This window comes from Nymphalis io, chromosome 16 (assembly GCF_905147045.1).
Source record: "Nymphalis io chromosome 16, ilAglIoxx1.1, whole genome shotgun sequence".
NCBI classification, from domain to species: Eukaryota; Metazoa; Arthropoda; class Insecta; order Lepidoptera; family Nymphalidae; genus Nymphalis; species Nymphalis io.
The window spans coordinates 1336078-1362390 of record NC_065903.1 but is presented as its reverse complement, the minus strand read 5'-3'; the positions used below and the strand labels follow the sequence as shown (position 1 = coordinate 1362390).

Genomic DNA, 26313 nt, shown 5'->3' with positions numbered 1-26313 from the left:
TCAAAACTACGCATATGTTTATGTTTATAGAAATGATAAGTGTTGTCGCGTCATAATTAATTTTTATTGTGAACGAATGAATGAAGTTTTATGGTTCGCTCTCATCGCTAAACACGCAGAGGTTATGACTTTTTATTTTGTAGTTTTGCAAATACAGACGGAGAAACGGAATGAAAGTTTTGATAACGTTATAAAGTTATTTAATATCCACGGCGATCACTTTGGACATGTTTAAAATTGAACAAGGTTCTGTAACGCTAGCTTCAAACAAATAAAAAATATTATTTCTATGATATTTAGTCTACAATACTTGAAAAACTTAATACCATTTAAGGCCTTATATTTAAAAAGTAGCAAACATGTTCCATAGCTGAGCAATACCTTTCCTCTTGAGAGCGTTCGAGCTTATTCCACATTTGTAGCACATATGTTCATGTGATACAATTACTACCGGCACTTGATTTATTGTTTCTGGCTTTGTTTGCATAAAATATATTTTTCAAAGTTTAGTCACGGGTAACTCATTAATATTTATTACACAATCTGGTTATATTTTTTATTTTAAAAAGGCTGTTGAAATTTTGAATGTTCACTTTCTTGAACCACACCCAAAATATCCAAGCCATCTTTTTAAAAAAAAATATATCAGTTTTACGAACTACATTTTTCTTGTTCGCCTTTCACTTATCATATTTTACAAGTTTCAATTCAATTAGGAGTTATTGCGTGGATCCAGATAAATTAAGAAAACAAGACTGCATAGTAACTATAATTAAAAATTAAAAAGTTTTCAAACTAACCATGTTAGAGTTCGCAACAATTTATTTTTATTTTTATGTCAACGTTACGTCCCTTTTATCTAAAGAAAGATTTCCACTTTTAGAAAAGCTAAAAATAAATACAATGTCTTTATTTACAAAGGCTATCCTGGGATTTATATTTTAAATGAATATAATTAGCAAAGATTATTTTTAGTTACAATAAAGGTTTTATATATCCCTTAAACTAAAAGGTCCGTGCTTAGACTAATGAGTTAGTCAGTAAATACCGAGTTTCATCTTGGTTATTCTCAGTGGAATTTACATTTCGAACCGGTGTTGGCTTTAAACTAGATTTAATGAATTTTCACATTTCAAAAGAGCTTATTTGAACAAAGTATATTTTTATGAAAGAAACCATACCTCTTACCTGTCATGATATAAGTGGCAAAACTGTGAGACTAGACCAAATTCAAGTCAAGTTATGCTCGGAGCTCGGCTAAATTTCCAGAACTCATTCCTCGTACTTTAAAGTTATGAAACGATCTTCCCTTCCCAGCGTTCCCTCAGCGCTACAATATGTCCTTTTTAAGCGAGGCTTGAATGTCCTTCACTTCAAAGTACGATGTGAATTATAAGCACAAATAAAACTAATAAAAATTCAGTAATTCTTGCCCGATGTATCCACGATCTTTAGTGAAGATTGAAATGTTCTAACAACTGAGCCATCAGGGATCTTACAATTATTTAATAAATAAATAAGATGGTTGTGCGTTTGCAAATTCAAAGCGCGTTAGGTATTTAGACAATGTTGATTATTCACGTCAAGAGCCGCGCATTAATTTCAGAGATGTAATAAATCAGCTGTTTGTTTATATCTGTTCATCTCTTGTGATAGCGTATGAGGGATTAGTACAATTTTAAATGAAATAAATACTTGCTATAATAAAATAAACGAGGAATTAGTACATAAAGTAATTTATATAGAAACAAAAAGTTAAAATTTATTAATCTATATTTTTAGTTTATTCATTACATTATTATTTATTAACATTAGTAGCAGCCCGGAATTACGATTTGGCGGTCTTGTCTAGGAAAATACATTGATTTTAGTCAAATGAGTAATACGCGTACGTCTTCGCATAATAATATAACCTAGTCGGCAAATTTTTGTTATTGGCCGCCATGACCGATATTAGTCTATTCAGACAACATCCTAAGCCGAGATGCGTTCTTTTAGAAGGTACCCTACGTTCATTTCAATTTCATTACTCATCATTAGTGTAATTTTTTATTAATGTTTTACTTTAGTTCAATAATTAGCACAACAGTAACAGTCGCGGTGTCGCGACGCATTTGTAATAAATATTCTTTAATTTGTTTCATAATATACGATTATCCACTTAAATACAAAATATATTACACAATACTTACACATATTTACTGCACAATAAAGTGCATATTGAATATTTTTTTCGTCTCAACTAATGTTTACGAATTGTCGAAAAAATTGTCTCTGCATAATATATAAGTACTTTAACAATCACAAGTATTATTTTCGTTGCTATTTTATGGAAAATTTTGGCAAACGCGAGAGAATATCGTCTATTATTTACACAGAAACAGGTGGTCGATTACGCCGCTTATGAATAAAATGAAGGCATACTTTCTTGATAACGTTCGCTGAAGATTTTCTTTCGCAATTACTTGCATTTTACATTTACGATTGATATTTTCATTATGATCACAAATATAAGTTAAATAAAAAAAAATGATTACTATAGTATTGTTACGTGTCCTAATAAAACATTTCTGATGAAAAAATAGTTTCACAATTGTCACGTGTACTAAGTTGCATATGTCACATTGCACACAGTAAATTGTAACAAAAAATAATTAATTTGTTTGCTCTTAAAACTAAAGGTAAAACTTGAGCTGTAGCCTGCGGTTAAAATATTAACTTTAATTTATCTCGTATTTTCGTATCTCTGAAAATGTTGAAATGTTAAAATTGACGTACGGGAAATTTTATACGTTAGTGATCTCGATATGATCGTCTGAACTGTATTCGATTTTATGTACATAAGCGTTACACAGAAAATATGTTGTAATACATTTGAACATATTAACATGATCTATGTTGACAAGGCCGAGATGGCCTAGTGGTTAGAACGCGTGAATCTTAACCGATGATCGTGGGTTCAAATCCAGGCAAGTACCACTGAAATTTCATGTGCTTAATTTGTGTTTATAATTCATCTCGTGCTTGACTGTGAAGGAAAACATCGTGAGGAAACCTGCATGTGTCTAATTTTATTGAAATTCTGCTAAATGTGTATTCTACCAACCCGTATTGGAGTAGCGTGGTGGAATAAGCTCCAAACCTTCTCCTCAAAAGGGAGAGGATGCCTTAGCTCTGCAGTGGGATATTAATAGGCTGTTACTGTGACTGTGATATTGACATATTTTTAATGATTGGGATGAATTAACTGATTCATGATTTTGAATTCATTCAATCATATTGTGTCAGATATTGTTTAATTTTAAGCGAGAAAAAATATTACCAGTTAACGATACATAAATATGATATCCGCTGTATAAAATGAAAGCAAGTCGAATTCATTTTAATGGATTTTAAAAGGAAGTCTGTTTGTCCTAATGATTTTATGTGGATATTTTTCAGAAAAGCACGATTATTTTTTTCACTGAGGTGTATATATTAATATGGGAAGGTTTCAATATATTAAACATTAGAAACTGTTTTTTAATTTATATCTACGAGGGTTATGCCCAACGTTTGATGAAGTTGGATTTATTGTGATATTGCATCTAATGACTGTAATAGTCGTATATTATGGCAACCTCATTCATTATCCCATTAATTAGTAATTGTACTATTATATGTGCTTTAAATACCGATTTTTTGGAAATTACATCGAAATAATATTTAAATAAATTGGCATTTAGAAGTACAAGAAAAAAGGAGAAAAGAGCGTAATCATTCTTTAAAAGTCGGCAACGCACCTGGAAGCCCTCGGGTGTTGTAGGTGGTTGGGCGGTGGGAGTCACTTTCCATCATGTGAATCTTCGTTCGTAAAAAACATCAATTTATTGATATTAATTAAACGTAAAGCTATCAATTCAGATATTTACTACTCGGAATGTAGATTCTATCGGGAGGAAACGGCATGAAAACCAGTAGTTATTTATTTATCCAATATTTATATGGATTATTACATATAAATACGTCTATCACTAGAAGAATAAGCTAAATATAAGCTTTAAAATATTGTATGCAAATCCTGACCTTAGGGCTAATGCTCCGTAAGGCTTTAGATGTTTTAATATGTGTGTTTCTAAAATATGTAAAATGAATTAAAGAGTAATTTTAAGTATATTTTGTTATTAAAGCCATAAAGTAAGAACAAGTTCGTTATATAAACGAAGCTACTAGCTGTAATGGATAGCAAAAAGTAAAATACGCGTACAGCCGTTAGTGCTACGATCGTAGCTCATTTTGGCGTAGCTGTTGTTTTCAATACTATAGACTTGCTACGATTAATTTAATTACGCTTTCAAGTGAATTTGATTTATTTACTCCTATGAGTTCAATGATCAACTAAAGGTTGAATTAAATTGAAGGGTCTGAAAAAAGGTTGACAAACTCGTTTAATAAATTACTAGGATCATCAATTCAAGAACCAATCCCTAGATCTCCATTGCAAACGTTTAAATATGTTCATTTATTTATGTTGGGTGTCTGAGGTTCGCTTGATTCTAATAATTAGTTAGTTTTTTGTTATATATTGCGTTTTAACTGGGACACACGCCTTTAAAGAAAAATATTAAAAAAGTAAAGTCGAAATGACCTAGCGGTTAAAACGCGTAAATCTTAACCGTTGATCGTGGGTTCAAACCCGGGCAAGCACCACTGAATTTTCATGAGCTTAGGGTATAGGAAAACATCGTGAGGGAGAACCTGCATGTGTCTAATTTCATTGAAATTATGCCACATGTGTATTCTACCAACCCGCATTGGAGCAGCGTGGTGGAATAAGCTCCAAGCCTTCTCCTCAAAAAGGGAGAGGAGGCCTTAGCCCAGCCGTGGGACATTAACAAGGTGTACTGTACTATTAAAAAAGTAACATTTTATCTAAATTCAAAATAAGATTTATTTCATTAGGACCATGACGAGATGCACAAAATAAATATATACATAAGATTCGCTAATTTGATTTTATAAGCTATGCTTAGATATTACGCTCTGCATCACCCATATACAACGTTTCTGCTCCGCTTCCGTAAGCCTTAGCGTGATTTTGATGATTTTTTTTTTTATCCAAAACTGATAATTCAAGAGACTAGAGGATTCAAAACTCATTAGATATACTATATTATTATAAATATAAACAAATTGGTTAAGAATCTTAAAGAATTAGTGTAATAATAAAATCAACATTTAGCATATTTAATACAATGAAATGTTACGCAGATTCAAATCACTGATTTCTCTCTTTCTGACGTCATTGATTTGACATTCGAATGTAGAAGACAGAATTGCTTAACAAATCTGATAAGCAAAATATATAAGTAAGGCGGTAAAATTCCGAGTGAGGTTTGATAATGTAATGAATTGCGTGACACACAATCTCCCTTCTTATCGAGTTACATGAACGTCTCGCTAAACTATATTAAATCACATTTATTTCATTCTTTCGTTCCACTAACATAATTGAGACCAATTAAATAATCATTCCGTATTAATAATAACCTTTCTGAAGTACAAACTTATGAATATTACCTACAGAATATTCACAAACTATACTTCTTACGAATTTTAACCAAGCTAGATGTAGTTAGCCAAAATATTGAAGTATAGTGATATGTTCAAAGGAGCCTAAAAATATCTTTCAATCGCCAGAGGGTTGATTTTGACGAAAAACAAATATAATCTACACATTTAAAAGAAAACTACTTCTTAATTCGGGAATGTTCCGTCCGTCCGTAAAACATTTTACGTATTTGCACCTCGATAGGGTTAGCGACCCTAAATTTATCCCTATAGGGATAAATTCTGGGAAGTAGGTAATAGTTATCTATAGGCATATTCTGCCCAACTAAGAGACTGACTCAGTAAAATTTGCAAACATGTACCTTTGATTACACAGTTGCGAAGTTCGTAGAGAACGAAATTTTAGACGGTAAACCTGTATTTGTAAATTTGAATGATTTATTCAATATGTTTCACAAACATCTAGATTGTACCGATCATTATATATTAAATAAACTTTGTTCTGGTGGTAGGGCTTTGTGCAAGCTTGACTGGGTAGGTACCACCAATTGATCAAATATTATACCGCCAAATAGCTACAGCATACTTGGTATTGTTGTGTTCCGGTTTGATGGGTGAGTGAGCCAGTGTAATTTCAGGCACAAAGGACATAACATCTTAGTTTCCACGGTTGGTGGCGCATCGGCGATGTAAGAGATGGTTAACATCTCCTACAATGCCAATGTCTAAGGGCGTCGGTGATCACTTACCATCAGGTGGCCCATTTATTCGTCCGACAAACTACTCTATAAAAAAAAGCAAAAATGTTATCCGTTACGGTTTTGTCTCGCGTGACCGTAACAATGTTAAAAAATTATGAATTAATAAATTATCGTTAAAACTCTTTGTAGTTGATTACCTGTAGCATTGAATATTTTTATATTTAAATTTAATGATTAAAAAACTTTTAATTCAATTGAATACTTATATATTATCGTAAAGATATATTTTGCAATTAAATACTTATGTATATCAATAAGCTTAGAACCAACATAAAAACTTACAAAACTCTACTTACGTACTTTATCTACGTTTACGTTTTATTTACTATAAAACCTTATTTAAAACAATAACTGAACGAACTCAAAAATCCACTCTCACCACTTCGTTGTCTGGAAATCCAAAACAGCGCGATTTTTAAGGTTAGCAATTTACCTGCCTCACATCACTTTGTGGAACGAGCTTTCGCCGGCGACTTTTCCGAATCGCCTTGTGACATAGCGGCCTTCAAGAAACGAGCGTACTTATTCCTTAAAGCCCGGCAAACCACCTGCAAGCCCATGTTGCAGATGTCCATGGGCGGTGGTAGTCATTTTCTATCAGGTGAGCCTCCTGCTCGTTTGTTCCTCATATAAAAAAAAGTTTTTTTTTTCAATTATAAATAACAAATATTACTTTCATTGGTATAAATTTGTAAAAAAAAGATAACTCCGCTTAAAAACTGAATAACTACTATAAAAACATGACGATTTTTAGTCTGCTTTTGACATTCAATTAAAATAGATTAGGGTCAATAGGAGAGACGATAGAGTTCTGAAATTAATTAAAAAAATTATAACATTATATTATATTCTAACATTATATTCTGAAATTAATTAAAAAAATTATAACATATTTTTGGACACCGATATCGATTACCGACCTTAGACCTCATATTAATTCGCATTAATATCGTTTCGAGTCCATACACACGTCTGGGTTCGCTCGTCTGGGTAGGTACCACCCACTCGATATTCTACCGAAAAACTGCAGTACTTGGTATTCTTTTGTTCCGGTTTAAAGGGTGAGTGAGCCAGTTTAATTACAGGCACAAGTGACTTAACATCTTAGTTTCTAAGGTTGCTGGCACATTGGCAATGTGAGCGATGGTTATTATGGTGATGGTTGATTTCTTACAATGCCAATGTCTATGGGTGTTGGTGACCACTCACCATCAGGTGGCCCATGTCCTCTTCCGCCTACCTATCCTATAAAAAAAGAATACACGTTGTCTTCTATAATTGGTGGTACATACAAGTAAATCTAAAGCATGTATTGGATGTATTTTATGTACAACAGTTTGAGATCCAATTAAATAAATAACTAAATTTAATTTTTGACAAGATATTATAATCAGTTAACGATTCTCTTTGTTTGATGGCCCAAAATTATACTCACTTACATACTTACCGGGTGGATTTGTGCAATCCCCTCTGGGTAGGGATCACTAACTCGTCAGATATTCTAGTGCCAATCAGCAATACATAGTGTAGCTGCGTTTCGGATCCGAAATTCTCAAGTTCCGCGAAAACTAATGTAAAATCTCTTACTTCAATTTTTTATTATTTATGAATCTTGACATCTTCATACAAATTAATAATAAAGTGTATTTCATATTAAAACTAAAACGATTGGTACGCAAGGAATTGTGTGAAAATATTCGTATGTATGTCTGATAATAGAGATAAGATGACAAAAGATATTTCCCTGTTAAGCTGATGAATGCCACTGAATAGCCTTTAATATTCTTACAATTGCATCACAAAACATAGCGAGGCCCACCTTGTCCAAGACAATAAGAATGGAATATATATGGAAACGATCCACATGGAATCCTAAAACAATTGCAGTAGGGCTTGATAAATAGTTTGTTTGAAATATTCTATAATCAGGTTTATTTAATTTATTACATTAATTAGGAAGCCAAGGTTATGTTATATTATTTAATACATTTTCTTATTGCTTATGTAATAATAGTATTAAAAATTTATACTAATTATAGGTTAACTTAACGTTCAAATAAAAAAAAAACTAATTGTAAAAAAAAAAAAAAACAAAATATATAATTGTATTTTTACATAACACAAATTAGCGAATGTTATTACGATATAATTATCAATCTGTAGATCAAAACTTTAAAAAGATAAATATTCTTTAAATACAAACAAAAAGTTTTTGTTTAAGAAACATGTACATTGAAAAACGACAAAATCGCTTACGACTGACGAGATTAATCATAAATATTATTTCATGATTATCGGTATACAATAAAATGTCAAATTAAAAACCAATTATTTGACCTCAAACAATAATAACAAATTCTACAGATACCTATAGGCAGTATAGGCCACTCATAATCTTGGAACTAAAGACTCTTTCTGGAATATTATTAACAAAGCATGAATATTTACAGCTACTTCATAATTGCAACTACTACTTCATAAACTACTTCATAATTGCGACATTGTTATATTGATAGAACTAGCTGTTGTCCGCGGTTTCGCTCGCGCGTAATAATATGTCTATACTAATATTAAAATCTAAAAACTGCTGTACTGCTGTGTGAGTTTTAAAATTCTGTCACATACAGAAATCTACGTTATCAGTGAAGCCACGGGGAACAGTAAGTTGATTATACACGAGAAGCATAGACAAACTTACAACGCCAGGTTAACGACTCCACAATGTCAATACATAAGGGACGACGTAATCGTTTCTATTATAAACATTCACAGACACTTTTACATTTATCTAAGAATACATTTAAAGTTTATCTTCACTTTTATATTATTATATATATTGTTGTATAATAATGTATGTAATGTTAATAGCCGAGATGGCCCAGTGGTAAGAGCGCGTGAATTTTAACCGATGATCGTGGGTTCAAGCCCGGACAAGCAAGCCTCCAAAATAGTATATTTTAATTTTGATTGTCAAGTCATACACAATTATACATACATAAATCGGTTTTGGACAATGTAACGGTTAAACCTTTTATCCTTTCACGATCACAACCAACAACGCCTACTAGTCAAATCGTGAAAAACCTCGAAAGTTAAATTTTATGACACATTTTTCGAATATACGATATTCTTTAGGGAAAATGACGTGACAAAGGGCGAAAAAAGGTCCGGGACCTTTCAAAGCAAATGCTCGAGGCATAGCTTTTGTGATATTCCAAGATTCATTGTTCGACTAAGACTACCAAAACTGACAACAATTTAAGATATCTGGAAATGCTTCTAGGCTTTCACCTCTTTGACATACTTTTGCTGAAATATTTATGACTTGATGTGTGAGAGAGACATAAGACACGTGTTTTCCAAACAGAGTTATGAACAGATCGATGAAAATATGTTATTCTACTTTTTTAGATTTAATTATTAACATATATTTAGAATTGAAATTCTTCTAAAAATATCACATTTGACTTTGATTTTGGCTGTTAACAAAACAAATAAGTATTATGAGATTATATTTATTCAAGATTGGTCTTTCATCCTCCTTGTATTGTCGTTAACATTATCTAATTTTATTTTTTCTTCGTTACAGACGTTATTATCACAAGTGACAGCAATATCAGTGCTGTCAGTGATAATATTCGTGCTGCTAGCTGTGCTGGCGATGGCGCTATTACCATCAGCGGATGAATGGGAGGCTTTAGCGTTATCAGGGTCTATCCTGGTTACGATAAGTCTCGGTGCTGGTACTCTGATGGCCACACACCATGCACCGTTACCATTGTTTGCTCTTATACTGGTAAGTTTTTGTATTTTAAGTATTTCATTATAGTATATAAAACAGATATGGACCAGAGGAACACAATAAATGATAATCTTAATATAAGTTAAATCTCATCGTCATCATAGCAGAGTCGCTGGAACAACTCACCGAAATGCTGCGTAGCCTAGGCGAGTCTTTCCGGTGTGTTGGTCTCGGTATGAACTTGGACAAGACCAAGGTCATGTTCAATAGACATGTCGTGCCGGGACCGATATACGTCGAGGGGAAACCTCTCGAAGTTGTTAGTGAATATACCTACCTAGGGCAGATAATACAAGTCGGTAGGAACAACTTCGAGAAGGAAGTAGATCGAAGAATTCGCTTGGAATGCTGCCCGCATTTGGCAACCTTCGTCAAGTCCTCAAGTCGTCTATACCGCAATATTTGAAGACGAAAGTCTTCAACCAATGAGTCTTATCTGCCATGACATACGGTGCCGAAACGTGGACACTAACATCGGGACTAGTCCACAAATTCAAAGTCGCTCAGCGTGCTATGGAGCTAGCTATGCTCGGAGTATCTTTGAAGGATAAGATCAGAAATGAGATTATCCGGAAAAGAACCGGAGTCACCGACATAGCTTGTAAAATTAGCAGGCTGAAGTGGCGTGATAATAGTGGCGTGACCGGCTGGTCACGTTTATCGTAAGACCGATGGCCGTTGGAGCAGACGAGCCGTAGAGTGGTGACCGCGGATCGGCAAACGCAGCGTAGGGTGCACTCCAGTCAGGTGGACCGATGACCTTAAGAAATTGGCGGGCACCAACTGAAAGCGGAAGGTGGACGACAGGGAGCTTTGGCAAACCTTGGGAGAGGTTTATGTTCAGCAGTGGACAATGATTGGCTGTTGATAAGTTAAATCTACCTACCATAGGTACCTTCTCAATCTTGAGGGACTAGGCTCTCGAAATGCTCTATGAAACCCCAACAATAGTCCAGAGTGAAATTTCAAGAATATGTACTTGGTCTTCTAGATTTTTGAGTTACTAACCTGGACCTCCTCCTCTTGTCCCTGAGCGGAACCATTGCGCCTCGGTCTTAATGTGTAATCCTTATGAACAGCTCGCAGGTCTTGGCGAGGGCAATGTTTACCGCAGCCCTGTGACTATTATTATAATATGTAATTTAATATGTTATATAATATGTAATTTACAAAACTGACAAGTTTAGTCTTTACTTCTTATATTAATTATAACAACAATTATTGACATGCATATTTAATTTTATTCTAATACTTATGTTAATATATTTAATTAATTGTTTTAAAGAAAAGTTTAATATATTTTTTTTATAAAACGGCTGACGCCTGATCACCCAAGTTGTGTAGAAACGAATTTTACATTTGCAAAAGCGCTAGAAAAGCTGAGAAATAAAAATGTTAGAAAAGATTCAGGAGACAATGGCTTGACCATTATCGTAGTTGAGAACTGTATGTAGTAAGTTTAGGTGCTTTAGTTAGCGAAGAGAAAATAGCTGTTCAATATTTTACTGTTTATATCTTTTAAAATATTAGAAGAATGTTTTTGCCCCAACTTTATTTACTTGCATGTGGACTTAAAGCACTTTTGACTTTCCTAATTTTTTTTAATTATATTTTTGAATCTGAATTTTATTGCAACCAATACAAAGTACTTTTTATAACTATGTGTGCGGATAATAAAAAAAAAGATTACAAGTACAATCCTAAATAATATATTATCATTTTTTAAATCTATGGATGTTATTAGATCTGTTAAAAACATATTTTATCATATATATGATAAAAATAAAAAAAATTAATATAGTGAATAATTCATTAAAAAGTATCTCCTTAAATACGGTTACAGCAGTCGGTATGTAATTGATAATTTCGTTAGAATTGTTCAAATAATACAGGCTTTAAAATTAACTTAATATTTAAGCTACCTCAGTAAAGGACAGATAAAATAAATGACAAGACAAATATAAGCGACATAACTTGAAATATTAACGGATTAAAAGATGGATGACCAACATATTACAATTAATTTAATAAACTTATTTTTTTTTTAAGGAATATATATTTATAGGTAAGCGGTCGGGCAATTGGGCCATCTGATGGTAAGTGATTAGCAACGCTCATAGACATTCGCATTGTAAGAAATATTAATTATCCCTTAGGACGCCAATACGCTACCAACCTTGGGAATTAAGATTTTATATCACTGGTGCCTGTAGTTACACTGCTCAATCATCCAAACACCACAATACTAAGTACTGCTGTTTTGCGGTAGAATATTTGATTAGTGCTTAATACACCTAAACGAGGTTCCACGAAGCTCTACCACAAAGGAAACCACTACGAAACCTTATAATATATCGTATTTTAAAATAATATATTTTATGATCTTATTTAAAAACTAGAGCTCGCGACTTCGTTCGCGTGGAAATTTGTATGTCTAAGAACTGACAGTCTGCTCAAAACGTGATCAATGTAGGCGATAACTATAAAAGGTGTTCTTTTATAGTTATTGCCCATATTGCCGCGCGGCATGCTACCTCGCAGGGCTACCGACAGGCCTCGCTACCACGCCCTCACCACGCGCTATTATTTTGCTGCGGATTTATTTTAAAACTGTGATATTTCCTAAGAATAATATTCTTTGAAATCAAATGATTTAGAGCAATTTTACTAAAAATTATATACTACCGATGAATAAATTTATTTAGGTAGGAAATAATACCATGCTTATAATAATATCGCAATGTAATATTATTTTAGAAAAAATCTGATACCATAAAAAATGTTATAGTGAGTCAACCGTAAAAGATAGACACATGTTATCACGAACATTTTTAGAACTTTTTAATAGCAATAATTCCGTCGTACATGTTTGTTGCGTAACTAACCGTTTATGGAGCGCACGCAACGGAAGAAATTTTGTAATATTTTTCATTGATGCTTCTATTGGTTATAGCGTGATTTTATATAACCTATAGCCTTCCTTAATAAAAGGGCTATCAAACTTTAAAAAAATATATTAAATTCGAACTAGTAGTTCCTAAGATTAACGCGTTCAACCAAACAATTTTTTTTGTAGAATATGAAGGCGGACGAGCATATGGGCCACCTGATGGTAAGTGGTCACCAACGCCCATAGACCATTAACCATCGCTTACATCACCAATGCATCTTGGGAACTAAGATGTTATGACCCTTGTGCCTGTAATTATACTGGCTCACTCACCCTTCAAACCGGAATACAACAATACCATATACTAAGTGTTTTGCAGTACAATATCCAGTAGACTGTTAGGCTACAGATAAAATGGAACAATTATATATAGTCTATATGATTGGTAGCATGTGCTTGCTTTCATCCTCGTGCACTATATATATATCTTTATATACCTCCTGCACTGTGATGGATAGTAAAAAACTCTACTGCGAGTTTTTTAAGTACGGCCCTCTGTACCACATTATTAAAATTGCATTATATAAGTAATTTATAACAGATCTATAATCAATAGAAAACAACAACACAAGACAATTAATCCCAAATACTGTTAGAGTATTATACCAACAACAGAATATAGCTTCTGTTTGGAGATATCGGAAAATGTAATGACCTCCTGTTGTTCGATTTACGACGTCCACACTGACGGCTTAACCACTATATCGTGAATTCACTAAGAGATTTATCGTACTATCAGTCCTTGTATTTGCATGAATACTATAACAGCTCCAAATACGTTCATCTTACATCTAAGATTGGATTTTCCTTTTGGAAGTACCATAGAAAAATCTTATATTCTTAATTTTATTGTTAATTGTACTATTATAATATAACATCTTTACTTCTATTGATAATAGAAAAGAATGTATAAGATATAGAATATACAAGATATATAAGGAACTACAAAAACTAAGGTTCTTAATTATACATAATATATTATGTACATATGAAACTAGTTTTCGCGGTTTCATCCGCCTGTTGGAGAATTCTTTCCTTCCTTTCTTGGGACTTAAGCTTACATCGTACTAAATTTCATCAAAATCGGTACAGTGGATTAGCTGTAACAGACAAACAGAGTTACTTTTAGAGTGTTGGATCATTTAACATCACGTTGTCCACTTGCAAGTCTGCTTACCTAATACAATGAAAAAAGAGTAAGTACTGAATTTCTTGACTGTTCTCGAACATTCCGAACCGATAGTAACTTTATATTTAAATTACATGTAATATCAAGTGTTTTTAAAAGCCTACTCGAATAAAGTATACTTTATTCGAAAATAACAGCAAAAAAATGTTTTCTTTATAAATAAAGGATATCCTGTATTTCAGTAGTCCAGTAACAGCCTGTGATGTCCCACTGCTGGGCTAAGGCCTCCTCTCCTTTTTTGAGGAGAAAGTTTTAGATCTTATTCTACCACGCTGCTCCAATGCCGGTTGGTGGAATACACATGTGGCTGAATTTCAGTGAAATTAGACACATGCAGGCTTCTTCGCGATGTTTTCCTTCACCGTCAAGCACGAGATTAATTACAATCACAAATTAAGCACATGAAATTTCAGTGGTGCTTGCCCGGGTTTGAACCCACGATCATCGGTTAAGAATCACGCGCTCTTACCACTGGGCCATCTCGGCTTTTTTTCCTGTATTTAAAAACAAAATATAATATTTTACAACTACTCTGAAATTAAATAATAAAATGTGCACAAACAATGACTAATGGTGCGAGCTGACGATAAAAAGATTAACTTAAATGAAAACAATTTCAACTTCACGTTCAACTAATTTAGTTCGCGTAAACTTTTTATGAAATCTCCGCTGTTGGTATACGATGCAATTTGAGTGAAAAGTTTACGATGTAAATTGATTTTAAAAGTGCATAGTAAATATCTGAATTCAATTATTTTCATATTATTTTAACATGTAGTTTTTGTAGCTAGTGGCGTTTTTATCGACCAATCAAAAACGAGAATAGATAATTATTTTGGTAGGGTAGGGTTTTTTTTAAATTAATAATTTAAATTGCTCATTTGTCTAGAGACTATCTTGTATGGCGTGCGTCCCAGGTTCGAATTTCAAAAAGCTTCGCTTATTTTTTCTTTTGTATTTATCGTGTTGTTATGCTTAAGCCTCAAAATGAAATCAATATATCAATAGCATCAAATGTCAATCAATCAATCAATCAACAGCCAATCGTTGTCCACTGCTGAACATAGGCCTCTCCCAAGGTGCGCCAAAGCTCCCTGTCCTCCGCCTTCCGCATCCAGTTGGTGCCCGCCACCTTCTTAAGGTCGTCGGTCCACCTGGCTGGAGGGCGCCCTACGCTGCGCTTGCCGATTCGCGGTCTCCACTCTAGGACTCGTCTGCTCCAACGGCCATCGGTCCTACGACATACGTGACCAGCCCACTGCCACTTCAGCCTGCTAATTTTGCAAGCTATGTCGGTGACTCCGGTTCTTTTCCGAATAATCTCATTTCTGATCTTATCCTTCAAAGATACTCCGAGCATAGCTCGCTCCATAGCACGCTGAGCGACTTTGAATTTGTGGACTAGTCCCGCAGTTAGTGTCCACGTTTCGGCACCGTATGTCATGGCAGGTAAGACGCATTGGTTGAAGACTTTCGTCTTCAAACATTGCGGTATAGACGACTTGAGGACTTGACGAAGGTTGCCAAATGCTGCCCATCCCAAGCGAATTCTTCGATCGGCTTCCTTCTCGAAGTTGTTCCTACCGATTTGTATAATCTGTCCTAGGTAGGTATATTCACTAACAACTTCGAGAGGTTTCCCCTCGACGTATATCGGTCCCGGCACGACATGCCTATTGAACATGACCTTGGTCTTGTCCAAGTTCATGCCGAGACCGACACACCGGGAAGACTCGCCTAGGCTACGCAGCATTTCGGTGAGTTGTTCCAGCGACTCTGCTATGATGACGATATCGTCGGCAAATCGAAGGTGTGAGATGTACTCGCCGTTTACTCGCATCAAATGTGCAGAAATGAAATTATTCGGAAGCCTATAAGATTACCTTACGTTGTTAAATGAAAATTAAAAAGCATCCAAAATATGCAATTTTAATAAATTTTATAATCTTAATTACTGACACAGTAATCCCAATCCCTTGGTCACTCACGATCACTCACCGTGTTCAATCTATTGTACAGGGCAAGCGAGAAAAAGAACACTTCCATTCGAAATTCAATTTCCCCTGTAGGGCTCTCGATCTCTCACTAATGGCATGTCTACACAAGCAATACGAGCAGACGCAACACAGTTCGGAAAATAAGTTTTATAGCATTTCTTTCTAGTATCAGTTTGGTAAGAAGTGGTTGGAATTCCTTAATCCTATATGGAAGTGATGATGTGATTTATGTAAATACTAGTATATAGGCAGACTGGTAAATAGTCCATCTAATGGTATGTGGTCAGTGCACTCAGCCATTATATAGTCTATGTGTCATCAATCTTGGGAGTCAAGATGCATTTTTACTTATGCCTGTAGTTACACTGATTCACTTTACATAGTTTTTGTGCCACCAATCTTGAGAGCTAAGATGTATTTTTTTTAGTTACACTAATTCACTCACCTTTCCAACCAGAACACTGTTGGGTGGTACTCTAAGAAGTGCTCTACCACAAAATAAATAGTATTTAAATATAAAAATCAAGGATTTGTAGTCCATATTACATTTTTTATAATTTTTAAAAATAATACCTTTTACCAAATAATTTAAAGTTCAGTGAAATCATAATAAATATTTTGAATATTGTAGGCATTTAAATTTTTTTCGTTGTTAATTATCCAATTGGACTCGCGCATCAGTTATTGTATGTCGATGGAAACTAGATACCATCAGACAAGTGTCAATACCAACTGAACAAAGTTTCAACTAGCTCGGCTGAATGGAAATAAAAGAAACATTGATTTTTATACGTATAGATTATCGTGAACAAATAATTTTGCTGCTAACGAGTTTTTCCATTTAAATGTTCTCTTCGTTTGCTCTAGATGAAAAATATCATGTTATTTTTGTGAGTGTTCGTTATTAACATCAAAGTTTTTGATATCCAATTTGAGAATTGGATGCCGTTTCAGTGTTATGAGCTTAAAAATGGAATATATTTACGACATTTTTCCAATTTAAATGAAGTTTGAAATAGCCCAGAAAATGTATTGAGCTGAAGGTCGCGGTTGCATGTTGTTTTTTTTATAAAAAAGAAGGTGGACGAGCATATGGGCCACCTGATGGTAAATGGTCACTAACGCCCATAGACATTGGCATTGTAAGAAATGTTAACCATTGCTTAAATTGCCAATGCGTCACCAACCTTGGAAACTCAGATCTTTTGTCGCTTGTGTCTGTAATTACACTGGCTCACTCACCCTTCAAACCGGAATACAACAATTCCAAGTACTGCTGTTTTGCGGTAGAATATCTGATGAGTGGGTGATACCTACCCTAACGAGCTTGCACAAAGCTCTACCACCAGTGTCCCGGAAAGTACCATGTGCTGAATTTGTGTTTTTATTTTATCTCGTGCACAGTGATGAGGAAAAACGTCGCGTAGAATCCTGTTGGATGAAATTCAGTGACATGTGTGACCACCAAACAGTTCAAAACTTTTTACTTAACTGGAAAAGAAAATACACAAGGTTTTTCTAAAGTGCAACATTTTAGAAAGTAACGTTATAGAGAAACGCAACAAAATGTTTCTAAGTAAAATGAAAATATAAAACTCTTACGGTGCTAATGTCTATGGGCGGTGGTGACCACTAACCATCAAATGACCCATCTGCGTCTGCGTCTACTGGACGAAAGCCATAGAACGGCAACCATCCATAAATTACGCCTACGATTAATTTAAAAATAATAATAATAAATATCTAAACATACTCGTTTTAATGATATTAAAAAAAAAACAATTAAATAAAAAATAAAATTGCTTACAATTTGTTGCTTTTATAACAACACCTCTGATTACTTATTTTTATAATAAACTAGCTACCCGCTCCAGCTTCACTTGAATAGAAAAAGAAGCTACATAAAAAGTTTTGTATAAAGATTCTTTTAATAAAATTATAACAAAGATTAATTATCTAAGTATAAGCAAGTATAAAATAATTATAAAAATAAAAATTGTTTTAACTACGTTATAACAAATAAAACTTGATAAACTGTTTCGAGTGCTTTTATTGTTTTTGTTTCTTTGAAACGCTCGGGGTCGTAGAACCGCAATGCGTTTGTATAATTTTCTATGTTCATTTATACGTTTGAAATTCTACTTTAATGCACTTTGTTTTAATTTTTAAAAGTTTTTGCCGAGTTCACTTTAAGTTTAAATGGAGTTTGGATCTAGAATTGTAATAAATAACTTAGATTTGAGTAATATTATATTTAAGTTATAGTAAGCTTAGTCTCGACACAAACGAGATTGCTTGTAAGAGATCACTATTAGTGATTAAGTTTCTGCATAGCTTCGTTACATTTTTAATTATCTATTTATATAACTTGTATATAATCTAATTTACATTCAAAATATAGTATTAATTCAATTATTTTTTCCTTCTAAATTTACATTGTATGTCAATTAATAAGATTAAAATAAATATCAAAGCGTCATTATCCTATCGATACAGAGTCGCTTTGTGATATAAAGCTAGTAAGTTCAATCTTGACCCTATGGGATATTTTTGTACTTAGTATAAACGATAAAACTGAAAGAAAAAATAGGGATATTAGTAATTCCTTGCAAGTGTTTTTTTTTTAAATATAAATAATGTAAAGTAAAAGAACCGAAATCTGCTTAATATTAATTATAGAATCAGATTTAAAGCTAATATATATTGTTTTTATAAGTGAAGAAAAAATTATATTAGTTAAAATTGATAATAATTATGATGCTCTTCTGACCGATTGTAGCTTCAGCGGCCATTTTTGAGATTAGTCAACTGTTTTATAAATGTGTACGCAAACATAAGTGCTTTCTCAATTATCTCACTCTCATAATCCGATGGGACGGCAATCCCACACGGCTTTAATAAGATAAGGCGCATGACTAACATCAAGCCGATTCTTCAAGTGCTTTCTAAAGCACGGAATTGTAGACACTGTCAACTTTCAGACTCTGTTCTAAACCAAGGTATACATCGATTTAAAAAAACCCAGTAGCTTGTTGTAGGTCTGAAGTCAAGATGATCAACATTTCGATAATAATGTTGGTAACATTTTATTTTCCTATCCCAAGCAGTTACATAATAATTATTTTTTTTTTTAATTATAATAACTTTCAAAATATTCTATGTAATATTAGTGACTTTTAATTTCATTTGTTTTTCTTCTAGATGGTACATACAATGATGCCCATAGCTCGATCCATTGCGCTCAGCCTGGCTGCGGCGCTTACTCTTGCGTATATGGGCTTGGCGATTGGTCTCGGACCACAGGGTCAGGAAGCACAATTCTACCAGCAGGTTTGTAATATATATTATAATTGTGTATAAAAATAAGATTTTCCGGAAAATAACCTGAGTGGATGTGACCTTTTGCAATTAGTAATATATTGAGCACTCATAACACATAACTCAAATATAACGTTAATTTGAAAATATTTTTTGTGATATTTTGTTAATCATAACAAAGTCAGTTAATGACGTCGCATCTTTGGTTCATTGGGAAGTTTCAACGCGGTGCTCTTAATGATCTAAAAGTTTTGCTCCTTCAGATAAAGCTTCTTTCAAAACTCTTTGTCGAAGAAATTATAAAGCACTATCACGAAAATTTCAGAGTTTCTACGTTTATAGGAGTTATTTAATTTTATTATATGGAACCGTAGACTTATTACACAAAGTTTTCATGTCGTTAAATTAAAGTTGATTATTGCCTTACAGAATAAACGGGTCATACATATTACATTACTGTCTTGATCAATATAATCTGAATATTTTATAGAAATAAAGTCGAGCAAATGGCCCATTTATGGCCGCGAAGTGAACTTTGTTATGAAAAAAAGTTATTCACATGAAAATTATTATGCGATTTGAACTCGCAATCCTCTGATATGCTTCACTTGCTAGTTCAACAAATTCATCATATCGGATCGAATAATATATACACAGTTGATGGTTAATAGCGCCTCTCCTTTTTTTGAAAAGAAGGTTTTATTTTGGGAAGATAGTTGACAGAAGATGGCAAATATAAAATATAGAAACGTTTTTGTTAAATAAAATACTATTTAAGTAAATAAAATTCTAGTAAATCTACGTTCGGAAATCGAAAGCCTTTGATGTTGACAGCCGAAGTAGCGTTGTCAAATTTACAAATATTGAAAATGGAATGGAGCAGCTATAGATAGGAATATTTATTTATTCAGTCGATTTTGAATTTGATCCATAATACATCCATCCACATCACTCTAGCGTAATTAAGGTGGAACGTCACACATATTAAAATCTTATAAATAAAAAAAATACTGAAAAATATTTTAGGGAACTGATATGAATTTAATTTACAATTAAGAAAAAACAAATTTAATATAATATAAAGACAAAATAATAATAATAATAATTGTTGGCAATTTTTTTTTCAAGATTTGCAATTTTGAGGGATTTGTCAAAAAATGTAAAGTGAATTAAATATTTTGGAGGGATTTTGTATACATAGTTGCCTTGACTAAGTGAGCTCCATTTTATGTTATAGTTGGCGTGCGAACTGGCTCTTCTGTTATCAGCGAGCGGCATAGGTCTGTACTATCGTGCTCTTACGGAGCGAGCTCATCGGAATACATTCGCTGGTACAAGAACTTGCCTTGAGCAGCGTGTGAAACTTGAGTGTGAAAGAGAACAACAGGAGAGGCTGCTTCTATCCGTTATACCAGCGTACATAGCGGCAGAGGTAAGTCTATTTTATTAAATATTGAAACAACAAGCCGTGTCCTTGGACAAACGGTTGAAACGAAGTTTCTTTCGCTATATACTATGTATCATAATAATTAATTAATATAATAAATTAATATAATAATAATTAATTAATGACAATAAAACTGATAGTTCTAAGCATATAGTGATAATGTTCTCCAGACCGATTATGGCACCGGCGACCAATTTCAAGAGAGATTATCTAACTGCGCGAGATAAATTATAGTGTACGCAAACATGGATGTACTCTAATTATTATAATTATAATCTATTCCTTTATTCTTGACGAGCCGGTTGGCGTGGTTGGTAGAACACTTGCCTTTCACGCCGAAGGTTGTGGGTTCGATTCCCACCCAGGACAGATATTTGTGTGCATGAACATGTCTGTTTGTCCTGAGTCTGGGTGTAATTATCTATATAAGTATGTATTTACAAAAAGAAAAGTAGTATATGTAGTATATCAGTTGTCTGGTTTCCATAGCACAAGCTTTATACAAGCTTAATTTGGGATCAGATGGCCGTGTGTGAAAAATGTCCCAGGATATTATATTATATTATTATATTATTATTCCTTCACTCTCATAATCCGATACGACGGCGTTCCGATACGACTGGAAAGAGTTCAGGCGCAGGACCAACGGCTTTACGTGCTTTCCGAGCAGAAGTGTATACATTTCCACCTCCATAAATGCTGCTACTGAAGACCTTCGGCGGAAAAACGCAATTACTTCTTATCGGCCCGACCTGGGGCTTGAACCCAGGATCTTCGGGCTATATATAGCCACTAGACCAACAAGACATTCAAACACATAGTACGCATATATGAATACAGTTGACACGCACACGCATATACGACAACATTAGACATACACTAATAGGCACACATATATTGTCGTGACCATCGAAGACTTACACTTATTTCGGTTAGATCGGTTTAGATCTATCGCCAAATATCTGAAGTGTACCATGCGACAAGGAACTAGGGTCCAAAAACAAAAGGAACGTTGATGATGTAACAGCCTGTGAATGTCCCACTGCTGGGCTAAAGGCCTCCTCTCCTCTTTTTGAGGAGAAGGTTTGGAGCTTATTCCACCACGCTGCTCCAATGCGGGTTGGTGGAATACACATGTGGCAGAATTTCAGTGAAATTAGACACATGCAGGTTTCCTCACGATGTTTTCCTTCACCGTAAAGCACGAGATGAATTATAATCACAAATTAAGCACATGAAAATTCAGTGGTGCTTGCCCGGGTTTGAACCCACGATCATCGGTTAAGATTCACATGTTCTTACCACTGGGCCATCTCGGCTATAAGTATATATATTAATATATATATATATATACTTATATTAATATATATATATATATATACTTATAGCTTGGAAAATAACTCAATGATTAGGATTATTGGGTTTAAGTTGGTTCGTTACGACCGTTATCGCTGTATTAGCGATAAGGTCGCCTGTTATACCCTTTGTCGTTAACTATTTTCTTGTTTCAATATTATTCGATTGTAAAATATAATTGTACTGTTTTCTATTACTTGGATTTATAGCTTAAATGTTAAAAATAGTAAGTATCTGTATTCTATGTTCGTTTGTGTGTAATCATCAGTATGAAAATAATTGTGTAGGAAAATTTTTGCAATTTTATTCGTCGTATTCTAACTTCAGAGAAGCCATACTATATGATTTAGCTGCTGCTTCTCCTTAGGGATTTCTTTATCTTTTTTCTAATGTACATATGTATTATTACGTCTAAATGGTCAGTCTACAGATTAAAATAAAACATATTTACTTAGTAGCAATGAATATTGTTGCAACTATTTTGTGATGTGGAGCTTAATTACAGTGTAATTACAGGCACACGGGACATAAAATCTTAGTTAAACTTGGGAAGGTTGGTGGCGCATTGGATATGTAAGCGATGGTTGACATTTCTTACAATGCCAATGTCTAAGGGCGTTTGGTGACCACTTACCATCAGGTGGCCCATATGCTTGTCCATCTTCCTATTCTATAAAAAAAAAAGCTTATAATGTGTAGCATGTAAGATTGTGTCAATTTTGGTGATTGATAATTATTTCCGAATCGATTTTTAAAATTGTTTTATAAATATCAAGGGTAGTAATATTATAAATATTATCTATGATAAGTTATTATTTTTGACAAGGGAGATTTGAAGAAATGCGTACTAGATATAAGAGACAAAAGATGTTTTTGTAAGCTCATCATCATGGTAAGTGATAATTTTTAAAATTATATTCTAGTCTAGTTAAACGGGAATAAAAGGAAAAAAATATGTATATTATATCATATCTTAACTGTGATAAGGCGTGAAGAAGTAACAAATATTTACAATACACACAACCTTTGTATTTGTGATAATAGTGCGATTATTATTATTCTAGTAGTGAAATATAAATTGATATACTAAATTATTTGCTCCTTATTGTAAGAATACTGGGGTATTTTACTGGGGTAAAACAATCCTTCGCATTTACTTTTAACATTTTATTCTCTTCCACACGTATCTTGTTATATAATTTATTACTCATTAATATTTTTCAATCTCTTTTACAATTTTCATTGGAATTCCTGCAATTACCCTGGCAACCATCGAACGAGTCAATCTTTCCGTGGTTTGTTTCTTTTTTTATATCGTGTAGTTTTTTTCGCTCAATAATTTCCAACCAGTGTTAATTTAGTTAAAAATATTACCACTATTTTCTAAAAATCTAAAATTAATTAAAAAAAATCAGTAAAACCTTACATTATATACTATATTAGGTGTAGTATTTTCATTTTCTAGAACAAAGTTATCTTTGGCGTGACTTACACGTAAGCATGATACATGTAGTTGCCTATGGGTATAGCAGCTCTTACTTAAATCAATGCTTACTTTCTTTAATGTTTGACCTTGTGACTTCTTAACGTCATTGCGAAACAAACATTAATCGAATTGAAATAGGGAATTAAAAATAAATGGACAATTGATTGGGTTATAAGCATCCTAGGTGAAATACTATAATTTATGCAAGCTAACTAATAATGAAACTCAAAACTAAAAGATAACCTTATAACTAATTAATGATAAAAAAGATGTACTTAATAGAAAAAAATAGGATCTGTCTAATCTAATTAAACTATAAATAAGAATAAAACTAAACAATTAAAAAAATAATAATGCAAACTGTATTCAACCTTAAAAGTAATGATCTCTAAAATTCAAAACAAAAATATTAATATTAAGATTACAACGTATTTAAAATTATCAATGTAATAATGAAATTAATGAAAAAATTCAAAACAATCAGACGAAAATACGACAGCACAGACAACTAAAATTTGAACATTACGCGAATTTTAATATGTATGGCACTTTTGCCATACATATTAAAATTCGCGTAATGTTCAAATTCAGGTCACTATTTTGGAAAATCTGGACTGCGATTTCTGCGAGAAATTGACGTATTAAGCACACCGCCATCTATGGTCTAATGGCCGTAACATATGTTATAACAACAAAAATACGTACGACGTACGTGTTTATTCTTTTTAATAGTCTCAATCGATTTTGATGAAATAAAAACTAAACGTAACATTGAAATATCTCTTATAATAATTCAGTTATTTCAATTTGTAATTTTTAGCCGTTTAAAAGATTAGCCTGGACAAACAGAAAAACAAAAAAAAGATTGTTTTAGTTTTGGTAACTCGCAAATAACCATATTAACTTTAATAGAGGCGGTTATTTTTAAATCATAGATAGTCACTTCAATTTTATTTAATTGTATAGATTTGGTAACTCGCAAATAACCATATTAACTTTAATAGAGGCGGTTATTTTTAAATCATAGATAGTCACTTCAATTTTATTTTATTGTATAGATTAGTGCCTAGAAAAGCAAGCGAATGAAAACAGTAATTAAATAAAAATTACATTACTTATAAATTAGAATAACTTAATCTTTAATAGAATTATATATATTTAATTTTTTGCACATCTACTCTGTTACAATAAATATAATAAAGTTTTGAATAATAATGTACATTAAAGGAAGTTATTAATAATGTTTTGCGTGAGTATTTTTCTGCGAAAATGTTTCCTAACATGCAATCCTATATTCTGTAATAACGCGGGTATATTTCGCAAATGACTACATGATTTACTTAAAGTAATATTTAAGCCAGTTTCTTTGATTTGTATTAAAAAACATCAAGCGAGGTCTATTATACAAAAATATTACTCAGTATTCAGAAAGTATTAATAGCAATTCATTTTTTTGCAACAATTGCTTTTATTTTTTTACAGGCGTCAATGACTTCGTCTTAGAATGAGTTTTACTTTAAACTTTTGTTTGAAATCAAATAATTCTTTATTCAAGTAGGCTTATATTGGAACTTTTGAATTGTCATGATACAAATATATTAAATTATATTTAAAGCTACCAGGTTCAGAACATAGATAAAGAAGTTTATTTTTTAAGAAAGTAATGACTGAGAAGTGTTATGAAAAATATTTTTACTAAGAAATGTTTTAAGCGATGATTCAATTGTGGTAATATTAAAAATAACAGATTAACATAGAAACTTAAAATTCAAATTAATAAGTACTTTTAAGTACAAAAAATAAAGTTGTATATCTACATAGATATTAACTATTTGAACTCACAGCGAAATGTGTGTATTTCATTTGAAAAGGAAGGTGAAAAGAGAAAACGTAAAATATTTAAATGACTCACTTTCAAATACTGTTTGTTGTAAATATTACTCCGTTATGAGGTGTACACAATTTTGTCAGCCCCGGTCACCTACTTCGTTGATCGGCTAAACAAACACTGAGAAGATTATTTGAGAGTCACGATTGGAGAGTGACTCACTTTTATTTAAGAGAAAAACAATATATCTGATAATTTACAATTCGCCTTACTTTTCTTATCTATGTACCGTCATACATTACGTATTAAGAAAAAAATAATTAATTGTGACAATATTGGGGAGAGTCACAAGGGTTAATGTAAATGTTCTAATTTCAAGATCACTTATGGTGACCTAAGTGATTCTATATTAAACGAATAGAATGGAATTCCTTACCAGCTCACGTGTTCCCCTCCTCTTACAACCCGGGTTCCTTCAAACGAGGCGTGAAGAGGCATCTGGCGGGCCGGCAAGGCGGGGACGGCTAGTACAGAACATTCTTCCCGACTGTACTGGCCGTCGTCGCGTTTGGACTCTACTACCACTTACCATCAGGTGGAGTAGAGTCACTTGCCATCCCGGGGCAAAT

General features: G+C 33.1%; 1 protein-coding gene across 3 annotated transcripts in view; it reads left to right on the top strand.

The window, feature by feature from the left end:
- The window catches only part of LOC126774451 (adenylate cyclase type 2-like), a 206833-nt gene that overhangs the window by 80591 nt on the left and 99929 nt on the right, over nucleotides 1-26313 (top strand). For all 3 annotated transcript variants that reach the window (XM_050495998.1, XM_050495996.1, XM_050495999.1), the window contains exons 3-5: nucleotides 9901-10107; nucleotides 19451-19579; nucleotides 20805-20999. In XM_050495998.1, the coding sequence (XP_050351955.1) occupies nucleotides 9901-10107; nucleotides 19451-19579; nucleotides 20805-20999 (531 nt within the window). The remainder of the gene's footprint in view (nucleotides 1-9900; nucleotides 10108-19450; nucleotides 19580-20804; nucleotides 21000-26313) is intronic.